This window comes from Carcharhinus amblyrhynchos, chromosome 6, assembly GCF_965287045.1.
Source record: "Carcharhinus amblyrhynchos chromosome 6, sCarAmb.v2.hapA, whole genome shotgun sequence".
Classification (NCBI taxonomy): domain Eukaryota; kingdom Metazoa; phylum Chordata; class Chondrichthyes; order Carcharhiniformes; family Carcharhinidae; genus Carcharhinus; species Carcharhinus amblyrhynchos.
This window is the reverse complement of record NC_137329.1, coordinates 91,436,205-91,460,896: the sequence shown is the minus strand read 5'-3', so window position 1 is coordinate 91,460,896 and position 24,692 is coordinate 91,436,205. Positions and strand designations below refer to the sequence as shown.

Below are 24,692 nucleotides of genomic sequence, written 5' to 3'. Positions count from 1 at the left end.
GGATTCTGACAAACAGTTATTCTCATTTCACAGATGTCGTGAGACCTGTTGAGATTTTCCAGTATTTTCTGTTTTTGTTTAAGATTCCAGCATTGCACTGATTTGCTTTTACCAATGTAGGCCTGTTGTTAAAAAATACTCTGTTGTAGCCTTGAAAAGCAAGAACTGTGATAAAGTTGGCAAAGCAATCTATAATACAAAAATGGCTTGAATTTACCAGCATGAAATTCTAGCATTATGGAAGCCTAGTGTGCTTTTGCAGTAACACTAGCTGCTTCAGGCACTATGCCCTATGGCTTGCCATTTTTAAGTAGAGTGCTCTCACAAGTGTCCTCAGCTTGTGTTGAAAGCCTCAGGAGTGCATTTGTCATGTCACATACCCCTAATGACTGATTTGACGCCAGAATGCCTACTTTAGACCATACGAGTCCGGACAACAAATTTGCAAATCGCTCCACAAGCAGCAGGTACTGAACTCCAATTTACACCCTTCAGCAGCATTATTTAAAGGTTTAGGCAACTGGTGCAAGTAGAGTAACTTTGAAGAACTGCTGCTCTTGATAAATGTCTGCAAGTTCTCTGGAGCGTTTTTGGAGCTGTTGCCATGAGATCAAATATTGTTATGATCTCACAAGGAGGGCTATGTGTGGACTGGTAACCGGTCTGCACAAAGGCTGCAATCGGCAAAGTGGCAAGGGGGTTAGAGGGTCTGGAGAGAGCGAACTCTGTATGATGCCCTCTGCCAATTTAGAGCTAGACACTTCTGTTTCTTTACAGTGACAGCAGGCTGTTTGACATGTCAGCCAGTGCACCCAATCTGCAGGTCGAACATTGCTTTCCTGTGATATGGGCAGGAAATAGGAGTGGAATAGAAAGAGAATGGATTTAAACTTATCATGGCAGCCAGTACTGTAGTTACTATTTCATAAAACAATTGCTGTATCACTGATGGAGCAGGAGGGGGAGATAGTTGGAACTTGGTAAGGGTGCCCTAGTTTTGCAGATGTTGGTATGAAGACTCTCGAGGAGGCATGAGGGAGGTCATTTTTCTGTAGTGGATGGTAGGGGAAGACCAGCCTCCCAAACAATGCATTTAGTAGCATGAGAGGTTGTTGGTGTGGTGAGTAGGAGTTGTTATGTGAAGAAATATTCATTAACCTTGAAGACTGTATGAGAACAGTCTTGGTTGAGATGGGACGGAAAATAAATACATTGCTATTTTGTAAATATTACGAACTCGTGGCAAAATTTCCTGGCCCTTCCCGCTGGTGGGATCTTCCAGTCTTCCCCAGCAATGGAAAGTGCAAAGCATGCAAAACACCGTAGACATCGGTGGGACTAGAAGTTTCTGCCACCGGCCAATGGTAGGCTGCCTCCACCGCTGAAAAATATCCCATGGGAAGGCCAGAAAATCCTGCTTGCTATCTTGAAATAATGAGCTCATGCCCCTTGCGCTTTCCTTTAGCTGCACAAAATTTCTTTACAATTCTAAAGAATTTTGCTCCACAGACGTTGTGGGGGTAATTTTACCATCAAGTTGTGCAGTATTTTTGGAGGCAGAGTGCATATGGGGGGGGTCCTAAAAATATGCTCAAAAAATGGGTCTGGAAGTCTCTCAGTTTTAAGTCTGCCCAGCACTTAGAAAAAAAATAGTAAAATTGCCCCCTGTGGATGGAATTGTTTCTGATATCGGTAAAGTCCGATGGTGGGTGGGAGATGTGGCATTGAGCCTGCCAATGGCAATGGTAGTTTTTACCACCATATTTGCAGCACTTAGAATCTGTGCTTGCCAATATTTTTCTCTATGCGTATCGCTGGTGGGTGGCCTCTGACTTACCCACCCTGCTATCAACTCAGTGCTTAAATGGTCTGGGCACCATATTTAAAGTACTTTTCTGTAAAGCAAGCATACTGTAGAGTTCACTTGTAAGTGATGGCTGCCAATCCCAGGAAACATTCTGCACCCAAGTTAAACCTCTGCCATCTGCTCACCCACTGTACTTCCCCCACGCACCCACTGCTCTGCCTCACCACTGAAGACACAGAATTGCATAGTGAATGCTGTGCTAACTTGAGTGCACTCACTTTGAGCTCGCTTTGGAATTTTGCCCACCAGGTCATGCCTCTTGAAACCAGTTGTACAGTATGCCATTCTGAGACCATGTTGCTGAAGATGCATTATTTGACATGGGGTTATGATTCTGGCGTATAAGCCTGATAATGATATGTTAATGTATTACAGTGAGGTTCCTGATGTTGAAAGGTGGGAAATGCCACTAACAGGGGAGGTGACGATTGTACCCTGCATTTCTGTTGATGGGAAGTGTGGTTAAAGCTTCCTCGCAATATTTTCTGCTTCTGCTGCCAAACACTCACAGTGCAACTGAGTGTGAAAAATCTTGACCTGTTTCTCCAAGAATAAAAGGAATTCTCCCTGCTCCCCCCCACCCCACACCAGCCAGGAGCATTTCTGTCCAGTGGGGATTACAGTAGCTTCCCACTTTTGGGGAACTAGTGGCCTAACCCTCCTGGAGTGAAAGTGGGGGGTGGAGGGCCCCCAGAGAATTGGATGCTGGAGGATGCACTGGCATTACCCAAGAGGCAAAGTGTCAATGCCAAGGCAGCACCTTGGCACAGCCCATCAGGCATGGGGCAGTGCCAATCAGGCAGGGTCTAGTGGCAATTAGTGAGGATGTGTTGTCCCACTGCCACTCTGTTGTCGGGATTGGAAGGGAAAGGGGGAAGGCCAACTTCCACTGACAAAAAAGTGAATTACTCCAGTTTTCACCCAAATTCGACACCTAGAATTTTGTTGAGAGAATTCCGGCCTACATCTTTTATCCAACATCCAGGAGAAGTAGTGGGAGATATGTCACTTGACCTCCCTCAAACTGCTGGAACTCATAATATTGAACATAAGAACATAAGAAATAGGAGCAGGAGTAGGCCATCTAGCCCTCCGAGCCTGCCCCGCCATTCAATAAGATCATGGCTGATCTGTCGCTGCTCAGTTCCACTTTCCCGCCCTCTCCCCATAACCCTTAATCCCCTCTCTTATCAAAAACCCATCAACCTGTGTCTTAAAAATATTTAGCGAGGCAGCCTCCACCACTTCGACGGGCAGAGAATTCCAGAGATTCACCACCCTTTGAGTGAAGAAGTTCCTCCTCAACTCCGTTCTAAACCACCCCCCTTTTATCTTGAGGCTGTGCCCCCTAGTCCTACTGTCTTTTTTGAGCGGGAAGAGTCTCTCCACCTCTATCCTATCCATCCCATTCATCATCTTATACGTCTCAATGAGATCTCCCCTCATTCTTCTAAACTCTAACGAGTACAAGCCCAGTTTATTCAGCCTCTCCTCATAGCTCAACCCCCTCAACTCCGGTATCAGCCTAGTAAACCTCCTCTGCACTCCCTCCAAGGCCAAAATATCTTTGCAGGTGCGGCGCCCAAAACTGCACACAGTACTCCAGCTGCGGCCTCACCAATGCCCTATACAGCTGCAGCAAGACCTCCCTACTTTTATATTCAATCCCCCTCGCTATGAAGGCCAGCATCCCATTCGCCTTCCTGACCACCTGCTGCACCTGCAAGCTGGGTTTTTGCGACTCATGCACAAGGACCCCGAGGTCCCTCTGCACCGTCGCCTGCTGCAGTTTTTCGCCCCGTAAGTAATAGTCCTTCCTACCATTCTTCCTACCAAAGTGGACCACCTCACACTTGCCAACATTAAATTCCATTTGCCATTTCCTGGCCCATTCGCCCAGCCTATCTAGATCCTTCTGCAGACTCTCCACACCCTCCGCACAATTTGCCGTTCCCCCAATCTTGGTGTCATCAGCAAATTTCGACACCCTACACTCGGTTCCCTCCTCCAGATCATCTATATAAATGGTAAAAAGCTGAGGCCCCAGCACCGACCCCTGGGGCCCTCCACTAGTCACCATCCGCCAATCCGAATAGCACCCGTTGACCTCCTGAACCCAGGCAATTTTCTGCCTGACCGCCAAAGAGAACAGTAATTCCGGGCAGCAACCTGTGCTGTCTACCATCTTGCTATTGAACAGGTAGCAAAAAATGCCTGGCCCTCATTTACACTTAACTATTAGAAAATTGGAAACGGTGCTTTAAGATTAATTCAACTCCGTGTGTCTTCCCTCCTCGTGCACGTCTCACTTCTGGAACAATGGATAATTTGGTGACAGTCAACCAACCCACCCTTGGGAAAAAAACCTCCATTAAACTTTTGATTCTGGAATCACATAAAGCCATAACTTGTATTTTATTGTTATCTGGCTCCTTAATCCCTTTCATTCTCAGTTCCCTTTTTTACTGTATGAATGCGAAAAGGGGTGGATGTTGTGAAACCCTTTTTTGTGTGTTGAATGTATCTGAAATAAACCAACCCCTTTATTTTATCTAATTTTGAGTTTGCTGTTCGAGTTATTCATAGAAGATTGCAACATTGCAAATTTAAGTGTTGTGGAAAACATGCCATCACTTTTAAAAGGAGGAAATTAAAAATCAAAAACAGCTTTCTGTTTACGGATAGTTAATGAGAGGAGAAACCAGGGCTGTTTAAATTAACCCCCTTCATGTCCATAACAGAAAAAATAGACTTCTTTTGGCACTACTGTCTGGTCCTTGGTGGCAGTCACTGACAAATGACCTTCCTGACTTCCTACTCCCTTTTTAGGGTGGTCCTTGTGGGCCTCTTGTCCTATGCAGAACCATGGCACATATACTCCTGACCACTTCCACCATTAATTCCTCTAATGCTGCATTCTTCACCCTGGAATCCTCTGCCCTTGTGTTCCATTTTCTGTGTTTTATATCGTAACAATATTTTCCAGAGCTGCTTCTCTCAAAGAGCAACTGGCTACCTTTTAAGAGCAGAAGTCTGGCTGCACCACAAACTATTGACAAAAAGCTGTTCAGCTCTGTGCTCAGTACAGAGGACTCAGCAATGCAAAGAGGCTGCAGTGTGAAGCACACATTCAGCCTTCAGTGACAATCATGTAAAGAGGTGGGGGCCCCAAATTTCCATGCTGTTCACCTCCAAAGGAACTGACATTGGCAGTTCATAAATCACAATCTCCCATACCAGGGAAAAACAACTTTTAGCTCAGCATCTCTACAAATTGGTTCAGGATCTCCATGGCTTACAACTCTTAGATTACTGATAGATTATACTTTCAGCAGGGCAGTCTTGCTCAACATGGATGGCACATGTCAATGTTAAGGGTATTTTAGCATTTAATTCATGCTACAAATGAACTGTAAATGCTTGATGCTTTCAACAAGTGTGAAAGAAAAAGTATTATTCCCAAATAGACATTGGCCAGAATTCTCTGGCTGTTCACATCAACGGGACTCCTGGCTTCAACAGGAATTTTCATTGATAGTGGAAGGACCAGAGGATCCTAGAAAAATGCTGAGGGGAGGCCAGAGATATCATGCATCAAGTATAAATTAAATCACTTATACATATGCAAAAGAAATAATAAGTTGAATGGTAGACTCTCTAACACCTCTGCTGTCAACACAATAATAAAGAGAAATATTCCACGTTAATTGTTCACTTACCGCCCCTACTAAACTACCAGCACTGCCATGAAACTCAGTTCCTTTTTCCTTGAAGGGATAGGGCACGGTCAGAGAGACTGGCCTGGCCTTTTTGATATTTCCATTTGAGTTGTCAGAGTTCCAGGAGCTGCGGTTTACTGATGGAAGGCTGCTGTTTAGTTTCTCATAGGATTCAATGCCATCCAGAAAAAATGTTGGAATATGCTGCTGCAACCTCCTTTTACTACATGGAGTTGCTGGAGGTGTGGCACATAGTCTGGAAAATTGTGTTGGAGAATAGCTTCTCCTCAGCAATGGATTTAGTCCTGCAACAGCCAGTGCCTGTGTGGTGAAAAGGGACACTTTGAGAGACAAATACAGGCACATTACGATAATTAATTTAAAAAAGTTATTCAACAAGTTGTCACACAATTAACTTCTGACAGTACTATTTGTAGCAACCGTTTTTAACAACGGTTTTACAACCATTGAATATACTGGACACAAATTACAGTGCATCATCACTTGCAATTTTGAAGAATGATGATACCAATTAGAGATCAGACCAATATGATAGAATATCTTTTTTATGTGCAAAATAATGCATTAGGAAGATAATTTTCACCAGAAACATAATGGTTATTCTTCGGGATTAAAGCACAAAATGTTGGAAAAACTCAGTGGGTGGAATTTTAGCCTGCCACAGGAATCTGAGCAGGTGAGGGGCAAACCATGGAAAGGTCCACGGGATTTTATGATTTTGGGATTTGGTAAAATCCCGCCCTTTAAGTCTGGCAACATCTGTGGAAGGAGAAACGAAACTAATGTTCCATTTGAGTTGTCAGAGTTCCAGGAGCTACGGTTTACTGATGGAAGGCTGCTGATTAGTTTCTCATAGAGCTGAAGGGAGGTAGAAATGTGATAGATTTTATACTGTTGAATCGGTTACTCTCCAGGCTTTCATTGGTGCTGGATGATCTTTATCATCTACATTGGAACAACCACACTTCCTTTAGTGCCTTCCCTGAACCATGGTCCCCAAACCACGGTGCTTCTTAATTCTTAGTATGCCAATGTTATGTTTGAAGGCAAATATCTGAATGTGAGTCTTTTTCCTTTTTTTTCCAACTTCTTGCTTTATGCCTAGCTCAAGAAGTAGTGTGAGAAAAAGTGGTTTCAATTTGTGGGGTACTAGTACAATAATAATGAAAGAGAAAGCTAATCTGTTGGGAAGGGTTCCACTTAAAGATAGTTCAAATCTGTTCCCTGACAATCCTACAACTAGGGCTGTGGATAGGGCTTTAAAGTAAAAGGTGTGGGATGGTAAGCAAATGAAGGGGGATTTTGAAATCTAAAAAATAAAAATAAAGGTAATAAAGCAGTGTACTGATTTGGATGAAGATAAGCAGGGGAGTCATGAAAGGACAGACAGAGTTTGACGATAAGAGGCTATCAGCAAATGAGATCTGTGTAAAGAATAGTGGTTAAAGTCTCTTTAAATTGAAGTTTCTTTGATAAATGTTCAAAGTAGTTGTAATAAGACGAAAATAAACCAGTGGAACAAATATGGATAAATGATTTAGATTTAATCACCGTAACAGAGACACGGGGCCTGATTTGTTGTCCAGGGCCAGGAAATAAACGTAGCTATGTTATTGATGGAGCAGGAGAGGGAGAGAGCTGTAACTCATGTAAGAATACCCTTAGCTTTCCTGATGTTGACCTGCAGATTCTCTTGGAGGCAATGCAGGATGTCCTTTATCTATGGTGTATGGTAGAGGGAAAGCCACCTCCTCAGAAAAACAGGTCTGAATCAAGTTGGCAGAGACCAACGGCAGTTGGAATGTGGTCAGAATGAATTGGGTCTAACAGAGGAAGAGATTCAATGACCTTCTTCACTGTGGCAAAGTGAGTGTAATGTAAGATCCTTATGATATGCATCTGAGTATTTAATCTCCAGAAGCAACACCAGCTAAGGAGCTCAAGACTGAATGTTGCTCCAGAACATAGGGGAAATTTGTGAATGCAGGGCACTTAGCCCTCATTAAGGCCCAGAGCCAAAGTACTGTTGAGGACTTGTCAACACTGTTATAGGCTGCTACTCATGTCAAAAAGTGATTACATTGGTCATAGACCTTCTGAAATGGCCAAAAAACCACTCAGCACAAGAGCAATTAAGGATGGACAATAAATGCTGGCCCAGCCAAGGATCATTCTCATGATCTCTTCGACTGCATTTCAAACATCACGGTGTAATGATAAGTTATTATGTCAAAATCAGGCCAACAGCTGCCAGAACACACCTCAGGATAGGTGCACCCTCCACAGACTTAGATAAAGTCACCTTGGTAGGTTCTCTCATGGGGTTAGATAGGGTGGCACTCGGTGAAGAGGACATCACTATGGTATAAAGTAGGTATCACTGTAGGATTAATGTGGGATTGAACGCAGTATAGATCATGCAGTGATGTAAGAAGGCATATGTAGTGTTGAGCACTACATAGTAGTGACCTAAGCATGGAGATAGCCCTTAGCCTGCACTCTTCATTGTAATACTGTAAATAGTTCTGTTAATTAAGACTTACAGTTTACCTATTGAAGACTACAAAGATTTATTTAAGATACACCATACTGTAACTAACATGCTCTCAACACAGTGGCAGCTATGGTTCAAAACCCTTCAACTGTGCTAACACGTTGAAACAAATCGAGATGCTGGAAGACCAAGAAAAACTTCAACAAAAATTCTGACTTGAGAAAAACTCCCAACAGAAGCTGGAGGTGTAGAAGAAATTTACGAGAAAACACTCCAGAGAAAAGGCCTGGAAACTCAAGGCAGAGACTTTTACTGTAGCAGAAGACTTCACTGAATTTCCCTTGCATGTCCATCTTCAGAGTGTAGAATTCACACAGCCTATAAAGGTGAGCTAAATCTTTTAAAGTTCCAGGCTGGAGCTAGTCCTGAGAACTCTTTTCCTAATTCAGTGTCAGAGATGCCATTGCAGGAAAGTCCACTGCTAAAACGCAATTCCCCAGGCACAGCCCTAATACATGGCCTCTGAACTAATAAGATCAGAAAAGTAATTAATTATTCAAATCCCCCAGGAGATAGCAACTGTCCAGCTCAGGAAAACGTCAAGCATAACTTTAAATTGAATGTCTTATTACTCACCATAATAAACTGTGGAACAAAATAACTCAGGCCACAGTTGATGTGGCAACCATTGCTAAGAGTCTTCTTCCCAAAACAGGCAAGTGTGGGAAATTCCTTTATCTCTTAGTCAATGATGACACCACTGAAAAGACTGTAAGCCCAAAAGGTTGCACGTACAATTTAAAAATTCTTAATGTCGATCACAATTCAACACTTCCAACTCAATATGGGCTAACCCAAGACCCAGACCAGTCACAAGATTGGGGACTTTGTTTGAAAAACTTCCTGACATACAACATTGCTTCAGATTTAAAGAAAAAGTCTGTAGACCAACAAGGTAAAGAGGATCTAACCCCAGGCAAGTTAATCTGGATAGTTAGCCTGTCTGAATTCTGTGAACAGCATCAGGCAACTTTAAGGACAGAGAATAAAACATGGGGCAGAAGTCATCCCTAAGTTTAGTTCAATATAAAAGCAAATTACTGTGGATGGTGGAATCTGAAACCAAAACAGAAAATACTGGAAAATCTCAGCAGGTCTGATAGCATGTGTGGAGAAAAACCAGATGTAACATTTCAAGTCTGGATGAATCTTTGTTAGAGCCTCTTCTGGCAAGCTCATCAGGCGTCAATGACATAGAGACAATCCAAGTTAGAGAAAGCAATTCCCGAACTGGCCAGCAGAGTGACTGTGCCAGCACTGTGGTGTGAAGCAGAGAACATTTTCCTGCATGTACAGCCCAATGTTTCCACTGTCACAGGATAGAACACTACAGCAAACTGTTCAAGTCAAACTCCAAAAAGACATCAAAGGCCAAAAATAATCCAAGAGGTCAAGACTGAAAAACAGGAGAGACACAGCCATGCTTCTTGGGTGAGGTCAACGAATGTGATTTCTCATTTGGGAATCCAGACATGTTTGTCAATAGCCATCTAAATTTAAAATTAGATTCAGGTGCCAGCATGACAGTCCTGTTGGACAAGGAACTATGGCTCAAAGACCTCTGGCTTTGAATGACATGCATTTCACTTGACTCTGATTTATAGTCATTGGCATGATCCTGGAATTATTGAGGTTCAGCAGGAAATAGCTCTTTGAGCTGATGCGCATCATCCGTAAAGAACTTTCTTTCTCCTGAGCAGGGATACTCAATGGTGTAGACTCAATGGGCCGAATGGCCTCCTTCTGCACTGTAGGGTTTCTATGATTCTATGATACCTGTGTAGCATGGATCTCATCCAGATGGCAGAGGATGTCAAGATAATCACTGTCATTTGCAAACTAGAACTGCACGGTGTCAAGTACTGAAACCCTAAAGAGTATTCAGATTCAGACTTCAGATCTGAACCCTCCTTTCTTTTCAGAGCAGCTTTGCCTATTCACATTGCAGGTTCCAGAAAACCCCCGATGGTCAGACCACGAGATAATCATAAGGCCTCCAGTGGAAGTGGTAAGAGAGTGATTAGCAATCCGGGAAGTGTCTACTCCACCTATAATGATAGTACAGCTTTTTGACATAGCAACCACCATGTACACAATGCAGCTTCCAGCCAGCATGTCACAATCACAATGGTTGCTGGATTCCAATAGCAGTCTCTCACCATCAATAGTAAAAACATGGGTGAACTTAATAAGAAATTTTCTTCTCACTACAGGAATGTTCTTCTTCAGTCACAGAAGGCATCGATACAGCTAATACATGGAAAGGAAAGAAATAAGCATGATGTTTATCCATCCCATAAGAAACTACTCAGCAATGACTGATCAACACAACAGTTGAGCTGACCAAATATGGTTCAACATAAAGGAATGTGGAAGAAAAGAATGAAATCACACCTAAATGCCAGTTTAACCTCCAAGTCAACAGGAAGAACTAGGAACAGCAGTGTCTACCACTCCTCTAACATAATGGAAAACAAAATCTGGAAGGGTAATAAGGCCTCCAGGTCACCCGATAAGAAAGTTGAAGGGAGAAATGGGGAAATGAGAACGTTGGAATTAATGCTAATAACAATAATGTAGCAATACCAATCATATGCTAATAACAATGTAAATGTATGAGTGTGGGAAGTAAATGAGTACAATTTCATATATAGTGGATAAAGAATTTGGAGGAGGTATAGTATAAGTGTGTTACATATTTGTATTAATTTTTATTAGCTTCATTAAGCTCTGTTGTATTAATGTATTCAAGTATTCACTGGAAGTGATGTCACTAGTCACTAGCGCAAGAAATAGAGAGAAACCAAGCAGCCATGGGGGGCGGCATGGTAGCACAGTGGTTAGCACTGCTGCTTCACAGCTCCAGGGACCTGGGTTCGATTTCCAGCTTGGGTCACTGTCTGTGTGGAGTTTGCACATGCTCCTCATGTCTGTGTGGGTTTCCTCTGGGTACTGTTTGCTCCCACAGTCCAAAGATGTGTGAGTTAGGTTGATTGGCCATGCTAAAAATTGCCCCTCAGTGTCCTGAGAGGCATAGGTTAGAGGGATTAGGGGGTAAATGTGCAGGGATATAGGGGTAGGGTCTGGGTGGGATTGTGGTCAGTGCAGACTCCGGCACTGTGCCAGAGGATTGGAAAACAAGTGCCGGAGGATTGGAAAATAAGTGCTGGAGGATTGGAGAAGTGCCAGAGGATTGGAAAACAGCTAATGTTACACCGCTGTTTAAAAAAGGTAGCAGACAAAAGGCAGGGAATTATAGGCCAGTTAGCTTAACGTCTGTAGTTGGAAAAATGCAAGAATCCATCATCAAGGAAGAAATAGCAAGACACCTTGAAAAGAATGGTTTGATCAAGCAGATGCAGCACGGATTCATGAAGGAGAAGTCGTGTCTAATGAATTTATTGGATTTCTATGAAGATGTGACTAGTACGGTAGACAGAGGGGAACCAGTGGATGTGGTGTTTTTAGATTTCCAGAAGGCGTTTGATAAGGTGCCTCACAAAAGGTTGCTGCAGAAGGTTAGGGTACACAGAGTTGGGGGTAAAGTGTCAGCGTGGATTGAGGATTGGTTTTCTAACAGGAAGCAGAGAGTTGGAATCAATGGGTGCTTTTCTGGTTGGCAGTTGGTGACTAGTGGAGTGCCGCAGGGATCAGTGCTGGGGCCTCAACTGTTTACCATTTACATAGACAATCTGGAGGAGGGGGCTGAGTCTACGGTAACAAAGTTTGCTAATGACATGAAGATGAGTGGAAAAGCAAATTGCATGGAGGGCGCGGAAAGTCTGCAGAGAGATCTGGATAGGCTGTGAGTGGGCGAGGACCTGGCAGATGGAGTATAACGTTAGCAAATGTGAGGTTATCCACTTTGGTAGAAATAATAGTAGGAGGGATTATTATTTAAAGGGTGAAAAGCTGCAGCTACTGTGCAGAGGGACCTGGGGGTCCTTGTGCACGAATTGCAAAAACTCAGTCTGCAGGTGCAGCAGGTGATCAAGAAGGCAAATGGAATGTTGGCCTTTATAGCGAGGGGGATAGAAAATAAAAGCAGGGAGGTCTTGCAGCAACTGTACAGGACACTGGTGAGGCCACAGCTGGAGTACTGTGTGAAGTTTTGGTCCCCTTATTTACGAAAGGATATATTGGCCTTGGAGGGAGTACGGAGAAAGTTCATCAGGCTGATACCGGGGGTTAGCTTATGAAGAGAGATTGAATAGACTGGGCCTGTACTTGTTAGAGTTTAGAAGGCTGAGGGGGAATCTTATAGAGTCTTACAATATACTGAAGGGGCTAGATAGGGTAGAGGTAGAGAGATTTTTCCCGCATAGAAAGGAAAACAGAACTAGAGGGCACAGCCTCAAAATAAGGGGGGAGGGCAGTTTAGAATGGAGTTGAGGAGGAACTTCTTCACTCAAAGGGTGGTGAATCTCTGGAATTCTCTGCCCATTGAAGTGGTGGAGGCTACCTCGTTGAATATATTTAAGTCATGGGTAGATAGACAAGGGAATTAAGGGTTATGGGGAAAAAGCAGGTAAGTGGAACTGATCCACTTCAGATCAACCATGATCTTATTGAATGGCGGGGCAGGCTTGAAGGGCTAGATGGCTTACTCCTGCTCCTATTTCTTATGTTATGTTCTTACGTTCAGACTCAATGGGCCAGATGGCCTCTTTCTGCACTGTAGGGTTTCTATGTTTCTAGGACACACACTGTAAATAAAGCTCCATTGTTTTTAACCCTCCAGTGCTTTCTATAGTTATTCTCCAATATGCAAATAAAAACTGGAAACCAGGGTGATTAACGGTGCTTGCTAGCCACATGGGATGAAGAAATTGGCGAGAAAAAGTCAGAAAAAGAAAGGTCAGAAAATAAGTCTTTTGCATGTGCTCTGGATCTAATGGGCAAGGTGGATATGAATAACGATATTCTGCAGCAGGTATAGAGCTGGCTGTGCTAAATAAGAGGCTGAAGCTCAGGTTGTTGCCTTGCGTGAAAGAAGAATGCTGTCTTGGTTTGTTCTTGCTTCTTATTTTTACTTAGAGCTTGCTTTTTGTTCCTGGAAGTGTGTTGCAAAGTGTACTTACAGGAAACTTCCATTTGTAAGAAAAATGATGGGAGCTTTCAGTGTCATGGAACCTTTGATCAAAATATGGAGCGATGGAGCTCCTATACTGAGCATTTTGACTACCTTGCGCAGAAAAGCAAAATAACTGAAGGTACTATGGTGTCCACTTTCCTGAGTGTGATGGGGGAAAAACATTTAATCACCTCTGTAGTTTAGTGCAACCTGAGAAGCCAGGCAATAACATGTATGAGCACAGCATAGATATTTTGTTAGCACATTTTTTTGCTGAAACTTTGATGAATGCAGAGTGCTTTAGATTACACAAAAGAACAAAGAGGGGGAGTCAATCGTACAATTCATGGCTGTGCTTAAAAAAACTTGCAGAATATTTTGAATTTGGAGATGTGCTGAATGACACAATTTGGGACAGGTTTGTTTGTTGTCTGCAAGGTGAAGCAATATAGAAACAAAGGAAGCTCAGCATTTGAGTCTGAGTACTTGAATACACAAAATCGCTGCTGAATCGACATCAAAGAATTTTGATATTTGTACATGTTAGTGATGTGCAAAGCTAGCATATTTTGCTGCTGAATGCTCGTGCAAAGACATGGTACATCAAAGCTATGGAATAGAAAATCACATAGGCCGTGCCTGCAGGAACAAAAAGCAAGCTCTAAGTAAAAATAAGAAGCAAGAACAAACCAAGACAGCATTTAAACAGACACGTCCATGCTGAACAAAAAGGTCGAAAAAAACAAAGTAACTCACGGTTTGCAGAGAATTATCTCTTATGTGCCAGTCATAACTAGTGATGGGGCTCAGGTTAGCTCAGTTGGCTGGATAGCTGTGATGCAGAGCAATGCCAACAGCACAGGTTCAATTCCCGGACCAGCTGAGGTTATTCATGAAGGCCCTTCTCAACCTTGTCCCTTGCATGAGGTGTGATGATCCCCAGGTTAAAATCTCTCCCTCAAAGGGGAGAACAACCTATGGTCATCTGGAATTTTAGCGACTTTACCTTTTATCTATATACAGATACTGGGTCACTCCTCAGCTGGATGGACAGCTTGTTTGGATGGGCAGCGAGTAAGGATGGAAGTTGACACTGGGGCAGCATCCTCACTGGTGCCAGAGACTGTTTACAAGAAGAAACAGTAAAAAGTCTGACAACACCAGGTTTCAGACTGAAACCTGGTGTTGTCAGATTTTTTACTGTGTTTACCCCAGTCCAACGCTGGCAATATGCGCTACAAGAAGAAACTCAAACACACCTCCTTGAGCCATTAAGGACAGTGCTGAAGACTTACACAGATGAAGTGGTTCTACGTAAGAGCTGCATCGAGGTAGCTGTGCAACTGAATGGCAAACAACAGATTAGTTGTAAAGGGCGACTATCCAGTGTTAATGGGTCGTACCTGGCTGGAAAAGATTCAACTGAACTTCGGGCTGAAGTTAATATGATGACCAATGGAGATTCAGGCCTCACAAAAGTTTTAAAGAAACATACTGTTGTGTTTGATGGAGCATTAGGGAACATAAAAGCAAGATGTAACAGCTAAGCTGAAAATAAAAGGAGGAAATCAACCAAAATGCTTGAAGACAACATCTGTACCATATGGTATTAGGCTCAAGGTGTAAGCTGAGTTGGAATGACTTGTGAAGATGGAAGTTTTGGAACCTGTCAGCATTAGTGAGTGGGCCATGCTAATAGTTTCAGTTATCAAGAAGGATGAATCAGTAAGGATTTGTGTCTTCGAGGTCGTCACAAATCCAGTATTATGTACAGAAAAGTATCCGTTACCTCACATTGAAGAGTTGTTTGTGGGATGAACGTGGACAAGAAGTCAGAAGAACTTCTGACAATTGTGATACACAAAGGCTCTTTCGTGTACCAAAGATTGCTGTTTAGTATCACCTCTGTCCTATGTTATTTCAAAGGGCAATGGATCAGATCCTGAATGGACTGAGTGGAGTCCAATACTTTCTGGGTGACATCCTAGTCATTGGAAGAGGTAAAGAGGAACATCTTGAGAATCTGGATGCCACCAGAGATTGGAAGACTATGGTTTGAGAGTCCATAAGAACAAGTGTAAATTTTTCCAATCCTCCATCGAGTATTTGAGACATGCAAATCAACACCACAGGTCTTCACAAATCTTTAAAAGTGAAGGCAATCACAGAAGTGCCTGCTCCTCAAAATGTTAACCAGTTACATTCCTTCCTGAGATTGTTGAGCTATTATGGAAGATTTGTTCCAAACTTGGAAACTATTCTGAAAGTGCACTCATCCAGAAGATTGGAGCTATCAATACATTCAGGGTGTGTTTGATGGGGGCTCAGGATGATCATTCTGCTGACACTGAAGAGTGTTAGAGAAGTTACATGAAGGCCATTGCGGATTCGGACACATAAAGGAAATAATGAGGAGTTATTTCTGGTGGCTTAGACTGGACATGGTAGTTAAAAAGAAAGCCAGAGCATGTTCTTATTGTGTGAAGGTAAGGAACTTGCCACCCTTAGATCCACTACATCCATGGGGATGGCCTGAACAGACACGACAAAGAGTGCATGTGGATTTTGCAGGACCTTCCAAAGGGCGTATGTTCCTTAATAATAGCTAAATGGACAGAGGTTGTGATGAAATCAACCTCATCAGAGAAGACTATCGAGAAGCTAGGAGAGGTTTTAGTCCATTTGGATTCTCTGAACAACTGGTAAGTGATAACAGACCTCAATTATTCTCACAGGATTTTGAAGATTTCTTACAAGAGAATGGCATTCAGCATATGAGGTCCGCATTGTATCATTCTGTGACTAACGGATTAGCAGAGCTTTTTGTCCAAACCATGAAATACAACCTGAGAGCAATCAAAGAACAAGGTTCCCTGGTCCAATGTCTTAAATTCCCATAAGTGTACAGGAATACTACACATTCATCTCCTGCATTCCTAATGATGAAGAGACAACTACGTTTGTCATTCGACCTATTGCAATCTCCGAAAACTAAATGATTTTACAACAGTAATAGTAAATACAAATGGAATGGTGGCAAGGCAAAGCAAAGTATAGAGTCTTCCACCAAGGAAAAGGAGTTTTGGTCAGGAATTACTCCACAGGGGAGGAATGGGTTCCTGCCACAATCCTTGCATGGACTAGACTCATTTCTTATACTATCCAGACTGCAGATGACTTTGACTGCGATTCTCCCATCCCAATGCGCTAATTTTTTAAATGCAGTGGGCTGGGAGAATCTCGCAGTGGTTGTATGAGCATTTGTGCCTTGCTTGTGTCTTCCAGCACTGGATTTCTGGCAGTGTCTGCTCTGCACCAGGAATTGGCAGGGAGACGCGGAAATGATTTAAATGAGATTCGCAAGCCCAGGATTGAAGTCTTGGGATCTGCTAGCTTCTCCCACTAACTCCCCACTTTTGGGCCTGACCTTGCTGGAGTGAAATTGGGGCCACCCAGGGGGGGTTGGGCGGTGGAGGGTGCTACCCTTTTGGCATAGGCACCCGGGCAATGGCAGCCTGAATGCCCTTGGCACTGTCCAAGGTGCAAAACGCCAATTCCCAGGGAATACCTTGGCACTGACCATCGGGGATTGGGCAGTGCTTATTGGGGTGAGGCCTGGGGAGGAGCCTGATAGGGTGGGGCCTAGACAGCAATCGGTGGGGGTGGGGGGTCCTGCAGCCACTCTGTGTAGGGAACAGTTGGGGTAGGAGGGAGGCCAGCGATCAGGGAGGGCTGGGTGGGCACGGACTGGTCAGCTGGTGGGGCAGTTAGCCTGCTGGGGTGGTCGGAACTGTATGAGGGGTTAACTGTGGGGACGGGGTGGAAAAAAAAATCGAGGGGGGGCTGGGCCCAGAATGGTCAAATGCCAGCGATTGGGTTATGGGGGATCTATGTTGCAAGAGTCATGGGCCTGGCCAGCAATCAAAGTGGCCAGCAAAGAGGGTCAGTATGGGGCCACTGCACATGTGCTGATCTTGGCACTGACACATCGGCGCATGCACAGTGGCCTGCTCAGTGTGCTGATTTCAGCCTCTCCAGCAGGAATATGCCCCTGTCCCCTGAAATTTAAGGATATTCACGCTAGTGTCATCTGCAGTGCAGAGTGTGGGAGAATATTGTCTGAACTCCCATTGATAAAGACAGTGTGAATTACTCCAGTTTTCATGTGAATCGACACTTAGAAATCTTTTTTAAGAGAATTTCAGTCCTTATCTGGAAGAGACATGTGGACCGGTTGTTGGCTGGAAGAACAGATTCGCAGGAATCGGAACCTGTGACAATGCTGGTTCAATCATACAAAGTCCTGACCTGAACCTTCCTATAACTCCAACGGACGCTATGAGGAAAGCAATATCTCACCTGCTGACCAGACACAGAGACAACCTCTAATGCTTATGCCAACATTACTTAAATCAACCAATCATGACACTTGTGCAAAGACAAAAACACCAGAGGTTACCACCGGTGTAAAGAAGACGCCAATGGTTCGCTCAACAACCGTTCCAATAGCAATGACCTCCAGACCATTTGGCCTATTAATAGTGACTGACTTATTGATTAGTGCTGATCTCAACATATACTAGAGTGACACAGCAGGCCTCAACAGTGTGTTTGGACACTGCATGCTCCTTCTCCAAGGACATCCAGCTGCGATTGTAGCTGCTGTCAAGAGGTAGTCAGTCAGGTCGAATGACCCCTTCGATCACCCCTGCCTGGCAAGTTTGGCCAGGCCCAGGAGTAGGTTCACGAAGAGGTCCTCTGCCTCCTTCCCCCCTCCCTACACTGGTGCCTGTAGATCAGGAGCGTGGAAGTGCAAACCAAACAGCAACAAAAGTTTTGGAATAACTAAAAAGGGAGTGCAGTCTATAACAATTAACATAGACATAGTCCATGGACTCTGCAAGATTGCAAATAGGGCATGTCTTTTGGGAGCCCATGAACCATTGCAACCTACCATTGTACAGAACTGCTGCATGCACCACCCTCCACTCCAGGTCTCCTAGATAGTGGGGGAGGATCCCTCCATTGAGGGACCTCTGCCATTGGATGGCAGCATGGTCTGCCAAGGTGTATCTGGACGATAGGTGATGACACGGTAGTGGAAGGTGTGCAGCAGCAGCTTGTAGAGGAAGCGCCTCTGTGCAGTAACAAAGGGCATGGAGGGCATTTCCTCGAGGCAGCTCAATCTGTGGGATGCCTGACCCGGGAAGTTATTTTAATAAATAAATTTTCCCAGTAGGAGATATCTTTCCGTCGAGCCTCCTCCATGATGTGTCCCCGGCAGCGTATTTCTTCTGCCAGGTGCACTGCCTGAATTATGACATGCAGCTCCTGTACACAATCTGGAGGATCTTCAGAATTCCTTGCAGGCATTACCCATCTTTTACTTGGACCTTCTCAAAGTTTGGAACACGGTCAGCTTGAGCTGCAGCTCTCCCCCGTCTGGAGTAGTGGCTACCGTTGGAATCCGTTCCTCTGCCTTTACAACTTTTGGCGGCTAGCGGAAAGGAGGGCTGTGACCAGGGTTGAGGATCTGCTAGGTGGCAGAGGAGTAGGCTGGATGAAACCCCACATGCTCGCAGAGCATGGAGGGGGGGTGCCTGGCGTGTGGCCATCGCCATCCAAGACCTTAGAACAGTTGTGCTTGGACCGAAGTCATGAATGGTCTTGAAGAGGCACAACTGTGCAGTGGGAACCTGTCTGAACATATCCCTGCTCGGACGGAATTTCACATTGGTCCCCAGCCTAGACTTCCCCTCCAGTTATAGACTGCACTATCTCAACAGAGGGATCTTCCCCCACTATCGTGGAGACCTGGGGTGGAGGGTGGCGCATGCAGCAGTACCTTGCAATCTTAGGTTGCACTGGTTCATGGGCTCCCAAGAGACTTGCCCTTTTTGCAATCTTGTGGAGTTCATGGACCATGTGTACGTTTTATGTTATAGACTGCACAAACATTTTTGTTTCTTCAAAAACCTTTTATTGATGCTTTGTTTGCACTTCAGTCCCATGCCCCTGATTTACAGACACCCGGTGCTGAGGGGAGGGAGGCAAGGAAGGCGGAGAACCTGAGCCTGGCAAAATTCACCATAAATAGGTCCAGGCAGCAGGCAACCGAGGGGGGTCGTCCTACCCAACTTCTGCCCCTCTACTGTGGCTATACTGATGGCTGGGTGTCCGTGGAGAGGGAGCATGTGGTATCCAAGGGCACCGTCGGTGCTTTCCAGGCCTGCTGAGCACCACAGAGATTTTGATTTGATGTTTTAAATTTCCTTTCTACTTTGTCCTTTGTTTCGGGTGGTTCCCGTCCTTCTGGGAGCTGCCCCTTTTAATTTGTTCCTTAGTGAAATTGATTTAGTTCATTTGATTGGTCAAAAGATTGATTACTATTGAAGCTTACGTAGTGTGTGTATCATCTCAGTTCATCTGAATTCTATCTGAGAAAGGGACTATCCTGACTCAATGTGGGTATTGAAAAAATGGAACACAGTTTGAATTTGGTTCAGAGGGTAAAGAGATTTTTTTTGGTTTCTAACTTCTTAAATCTTCAGAGTAGTTTTGCTGCGTCACAGCGCCAAGGACCTAGGTTCAGTTCTCGGCTTGGGTCATTGTCTGTATGGAGTCTGCACATTCTCTCCGCGTCTGTGTGGGTTTCCTCCGGGTGCTCTAGTTTCCTTCCACAAGTCTGACAGATGAGCTGGTTAGGTGCATTGGCCATGCTAAATTCTCCCTCAGCGTACTAGACGGGTGCTGGAATGTGGTGACTAGGGAATTTTCACAGTAACTTCATCGCACTGTTAATGTAATCCTAACATGAATAAATAAGCTTCTAAACTTTTAAAAAAGTAGTAGAGGTTACAAGGGAGAGAGCAGACTGATGAGTTTTGGATAAGTATTTACTACTTTTATTATTTATGGTTTGTAAGATTATATTTTGTGATAACAAGGACCAGGGAAGAAGGGCCTTAGAGTAATTGATATTAAGCATCTTCCAAAGGCTTAATTTAAAGGGGTAAGTCATGGCAGGAGAATTCAAAGTTGTGCTATGCTCTTCATGTTCCATGTGGGAAGCTGGGACATTCATGTGTGCAAGAAGTGTCTTCAGTCTGGGGTTTGGAGCTGGAGTGGTGGCTGGGGACACCGGAGCATTCATGAGGCAGAGAGTATCGTGGATAACATGAATAGGGTGCTCACTCTGCAGACCAATGGTCACAGGAAATGATTGCTAAACCTCTTTGCTGTGCCTGGTCACTACCCATTATCTTCCAGGCTAGGGAGTTCAGATTGGATATAGTCTAATGAGAAAGAAATAATTGGCAGTCTAGTTGTGTGATAATCCTTGGGGCTGAGCGACCATAACATGATAAAATTCTTCATTAAGGTGGAGAGAGATGTTGATGATTCTGAGATGAGGATCCTGAATCTTAATAAAGGAGATTATGATGAAATGAGGCGTGAATTGGCTGATTGGTTACTGTAGCAAAGATATACAGAAACCTCTGCATTTTGAATATTATTAAAACAAAGTAGTTTAGCTTAAAATAGGGACCATAGTGTGGCTTATATATACCAAGAGTATCACAATGTGCTTCTCATATGAATGTATTGTCTGTATAAGCACATAAATAATCATTTTTGAACAAGCACTATAGATTTAAACTGCATTTTTGTACTTTCTGGTGAGCTTTGGCCAACAAGCAATTTACCCCTAGACATAATGGAAAATAAATTTAAATAGACAGACCACATTATTTAGGAGCAATAGAGCATATATTCTATTATCAGGGGCAAGCCAGGACCAAGGTTTTTGAAATAAATTGAAGGATTCAGCTGCTAGCTGCAATGAATAGATTTTTTTCAGCTTCCATGATAAAGGGACAGAAAACAGACATGAGAAGATGTCTCTCTTCTCATTCCCAGGACTGCAGGTGTTAGGAGAGATCCTTGAACCTACCAGATTTGCGCACGTACGGTGGGGTGCGGGCGAACAGCCTCTGAATTCACTTGATCAATAAATTCCTAATTCGATTGGAAGGTAGAATATTATTGGCCAAATTAAATAAGGTGCATTAATGTAATTGAACCATCCAGCTTGGATGACAGGTTGGGCAGGTAAAACGAACCTTTGAAAATGTATATCTGTTGTGCTCACGTGATGTAACATCAGGTAGAAGTTAGAATCCTCTCTCTCCCGATATGTATTGGTCAAATGAAGAACGTCTTTAACTGTCTTTGTGTTAGCTGAGATCAGCTGAAAATAAGACTCCCCTCAGAGGGATGCCCCGAAATAATTCCTTTACAACTTGGTGCTGTGAGCATAGTCGGTCACCGGAGTCCGGAGGCAAGACATATTTCCTAGAAGTGGGTGAGTCCATTTCTAATTGCCACCCAGCAGTTCGGGGGTCACATGTCTGGAAGTCGTACGTTGAACGAAGGGAAAGGGGTGTAAATGCAGTATGACTGTATAAAGAAACTACGTTGAAAGCAGGGGATTAGGGACAGAATCCTGAGGCGTCCTCAGTGAAGCGATTTAAAGAAAACTCTGGGTAGATAAAGATGTTAGGAGTTAGCTGCGCCTAAAAAGGGGCCAGGGGCAGCCAACTAGATTGGTTTACAGAGCCGAGCAATAAAATCCGTGCAATAAGAGGCGCTGAGGAACTAAACCGTACAAAAGGGTGGTGAACGGTTCGAGCGCGAGGAATCCCCAGTGAGGGATTCAAAAAAGAAAGGTGAAGGGACTGTGCAAGTCCTATTAGTAGGAGTTTCCTGGGAGAGATGCGAGTGAAACAGGAAGAGGTAGTGAGGTGAGAAGCCGCAAGATGGCTATAAGCAGTCTGGATTTGATAGATTCCAGATGGGGATCGGACGATTGTTTAATTCAAACGATAGTGCAGAACGTGAAAAAATATTAAAGAAAATGACAGTTACAAAGGCGCCGAAGCAAAAAGCATGGTGGAGAGGACAATCTAAATACAAAGCATAAATGCCGGCTTTGATACTGGCTGCTATGATGAGAAACTCCCTCCAGAGGGAGGCAAAGACTAAGCAGGCATCCGTTGCAAAGGCGGCTCAGGAAGAAGCAATGAATACATAAGAACATAAGAACATAAGAAATAGGAGCAGGAGTAGGCCATCTAGCCCTTCGAGCCTGCCCCGCCATTCAATAAGATCATGGCTGATCTGTTGTGGCTCAGTTCCACTTTCCCGCCCTCTCCCCATAACCCTTAATCCCCTCTCTTATCAAGAACCCATCAACCCGCTTCTTAAAAATATTTAGCGAGGCAGCCTCCACCACTTCAACGGGCAGAGAATTCCAGAGATTCACCACCCTTTGAGTGAAGAAGTTCCTCCTCAACTCCGTTCTAAACCGCCTCCCCTTTATCTTGAGGCTGTGCCCCCTAGTCCTACTGTCTTTTTTGAGCGGGAAGAGTCTCTCCACCTCTATCCTATCCATCCCATTCATCATCTTATACGTCTCAATGAGATCTCCCCTCATTCTTCTAAACTCTAACCTCCATGGGTAGAATGATGACGGGACTATCACGTCCATGATTGCATGGGAATGAATTTTGGGAAGTACACTGAAGAAATTAGTTCAGAGTGATAGTCATCCCCTCCCTATGGAGGCACCTCTGTCTGCTAATATGGCTCCAATTCAAACAGTAACAAAAACTTGTGTAGATGGATTGGGACAACCTGCTGTCATTACATAAGAAATGCCACTCATGGCGACAGAGGAGCAAACGCTTATGGATAAACTAGGTCAAATACAGAATAATCAGAAATCAACATTTTGAGAACATATGGATGAGTTAAAGGAAGTTCATAATTTTAGACAATGTGAGGATATTAATGAAGGGAAAGTTAGCGAGGGGCGGGTGGCATTTGTTACCCTTTAACTTACATAAGCGAGATTAGATATTGGCAAACGGCCAAAAAAGTACAACAAATTTAAAAGGGGTATGGGATGGGCAGTCGGTGGGGGGAATGCCAATTGGACCAAGATAGTACTAGTTAAACAACCCAAAGAATCAGCAGAAGAATATGGGGAAAGGAAGTTCAGGGCATGCGTGGATACTGGAGGGGTAGCTGACCTTAAACAGGGATGATGATATGTTTCTAGATCTATTTAAAGGAGGATTCAGTCCAGAATCATAGAAATGGGTCTTCCGATAGGAATCCATTATCAGGAAATTATGAATTGGGATACGAAAGCAGAAGATAATCATGAGGAAAAATCCGAAAGTAACCCCAGTGCATATCCATTAAGGCACAGCTTCAGTTTCGTCTGCGGGAAGAAAGGGCATCATGCTAGAAAATATCGAAGCAAATCCACAGAGAATAAGAAGTGGCAGAAAAAGGGTAATGACATAAGGATTATTGGCTGAAAGGGGGAGGGAAAGAAGGACTAGCATCCCAGATGGGTGAGGCAGCCTTCTGAGGTTCCGCCCCAAGCACAGCAGACATCACAGACAGTAATCCAGATATCGGCAGATGAGTTGCAGAAGTTGTTAGGACAGAAATGACAATTAGCGAATCTCGAGATTACAGAGCGAGATCCCCAGCATGTATGTAACGGCAAATTTAGGGGGTTATCATTGTACTATGTTAGTGGATTCTGGGACAGCTATATCCATAATGGGTTTACCCTTGCAGTACACTGACCAAACCATCCAATTCATAGTTTTCCGCAGTTACTCCTAAAATGGTTATATTAAGTGAACATATTACATGAGAGATAGGGGTTCGAGAGAAATTGGTTCAGATTTGGATATTTAACATGCGAAGGAAGTATTTTGGAAACAGATATTTTAGCACAGTTGGGAGCTGTAATTGATGCTAAGGCAGGTAACTATCATGTGGCGCAAGCCCTACAAACGAAATCGGTGGGGTCAGAAACAGAAAGGCATAATTTCTTGGATAAGAAGTCCTCCGAACAAATTGGGTGGTCAGAACGGTGTGGAGAAATTTAGTTTTATGGTACCCCCAGGTTTGGGCTGTGCATAAACAAGTTTGTGGGTATTTGGCCGTTCTTCTGGTAACGATTCCAGGGGGATCCCTCATCCCTCACACCACTGCCAGCCCGGGTATCCGATATAGCTAGAAGCGATGGAAGAAGTTAAAATCATTATTGCAGACATAGAAAAGCAACAAATAGTGACTAAAACCTCCTTCAAGACTGATTCACCGACCTGGCCAGTTAATCATGCAGCCTTAAACTGCTACGCAGCTCAAGAGCACCCCATAGTGGCCAACCCGGCTAGTATCCTGAATAACATCGGGTCCGAACAGATGATATTCACAATACTAGACATAGCTAACGGATTTTAGTCAATCCCCGTAGCGAAGAAACACCAATATAAGTTTGCATTCACAGTCGGGAAACAGCAGTACACTTGGATCCGAATGCCACAGGATTTCACAATAGTCCGGGCCATATTTCACAGATATTTAGCT

The 24,692-nt window shown here is 43.9% G+C and overlaps 1 protein-coding gene across 1 annotated transcript in view; it reads right to left on the bottom strand.

Annotated features, from left to right (window-relative positions):
* cacna1c (calcium channel, voltage-dependent, L type, alpha 1C subunit) overlaps window positions 1-24,692 on the bottom strand; it is a 1,035,639-nt gene that overhangs the window by 7,340 nt on the left and 1,003,607 nt on the right. The window contains exon 48 of the mRNA XM_080190924.1: window positions 5,587-5,907. Coding sequence (XP_080047050.1) covers window positions 5,587-5,907 — 321 coding nt within the window. The remainder of the gene's footprint in view (window positions 1-5,586; window positions 5,908-24,692) is intronic.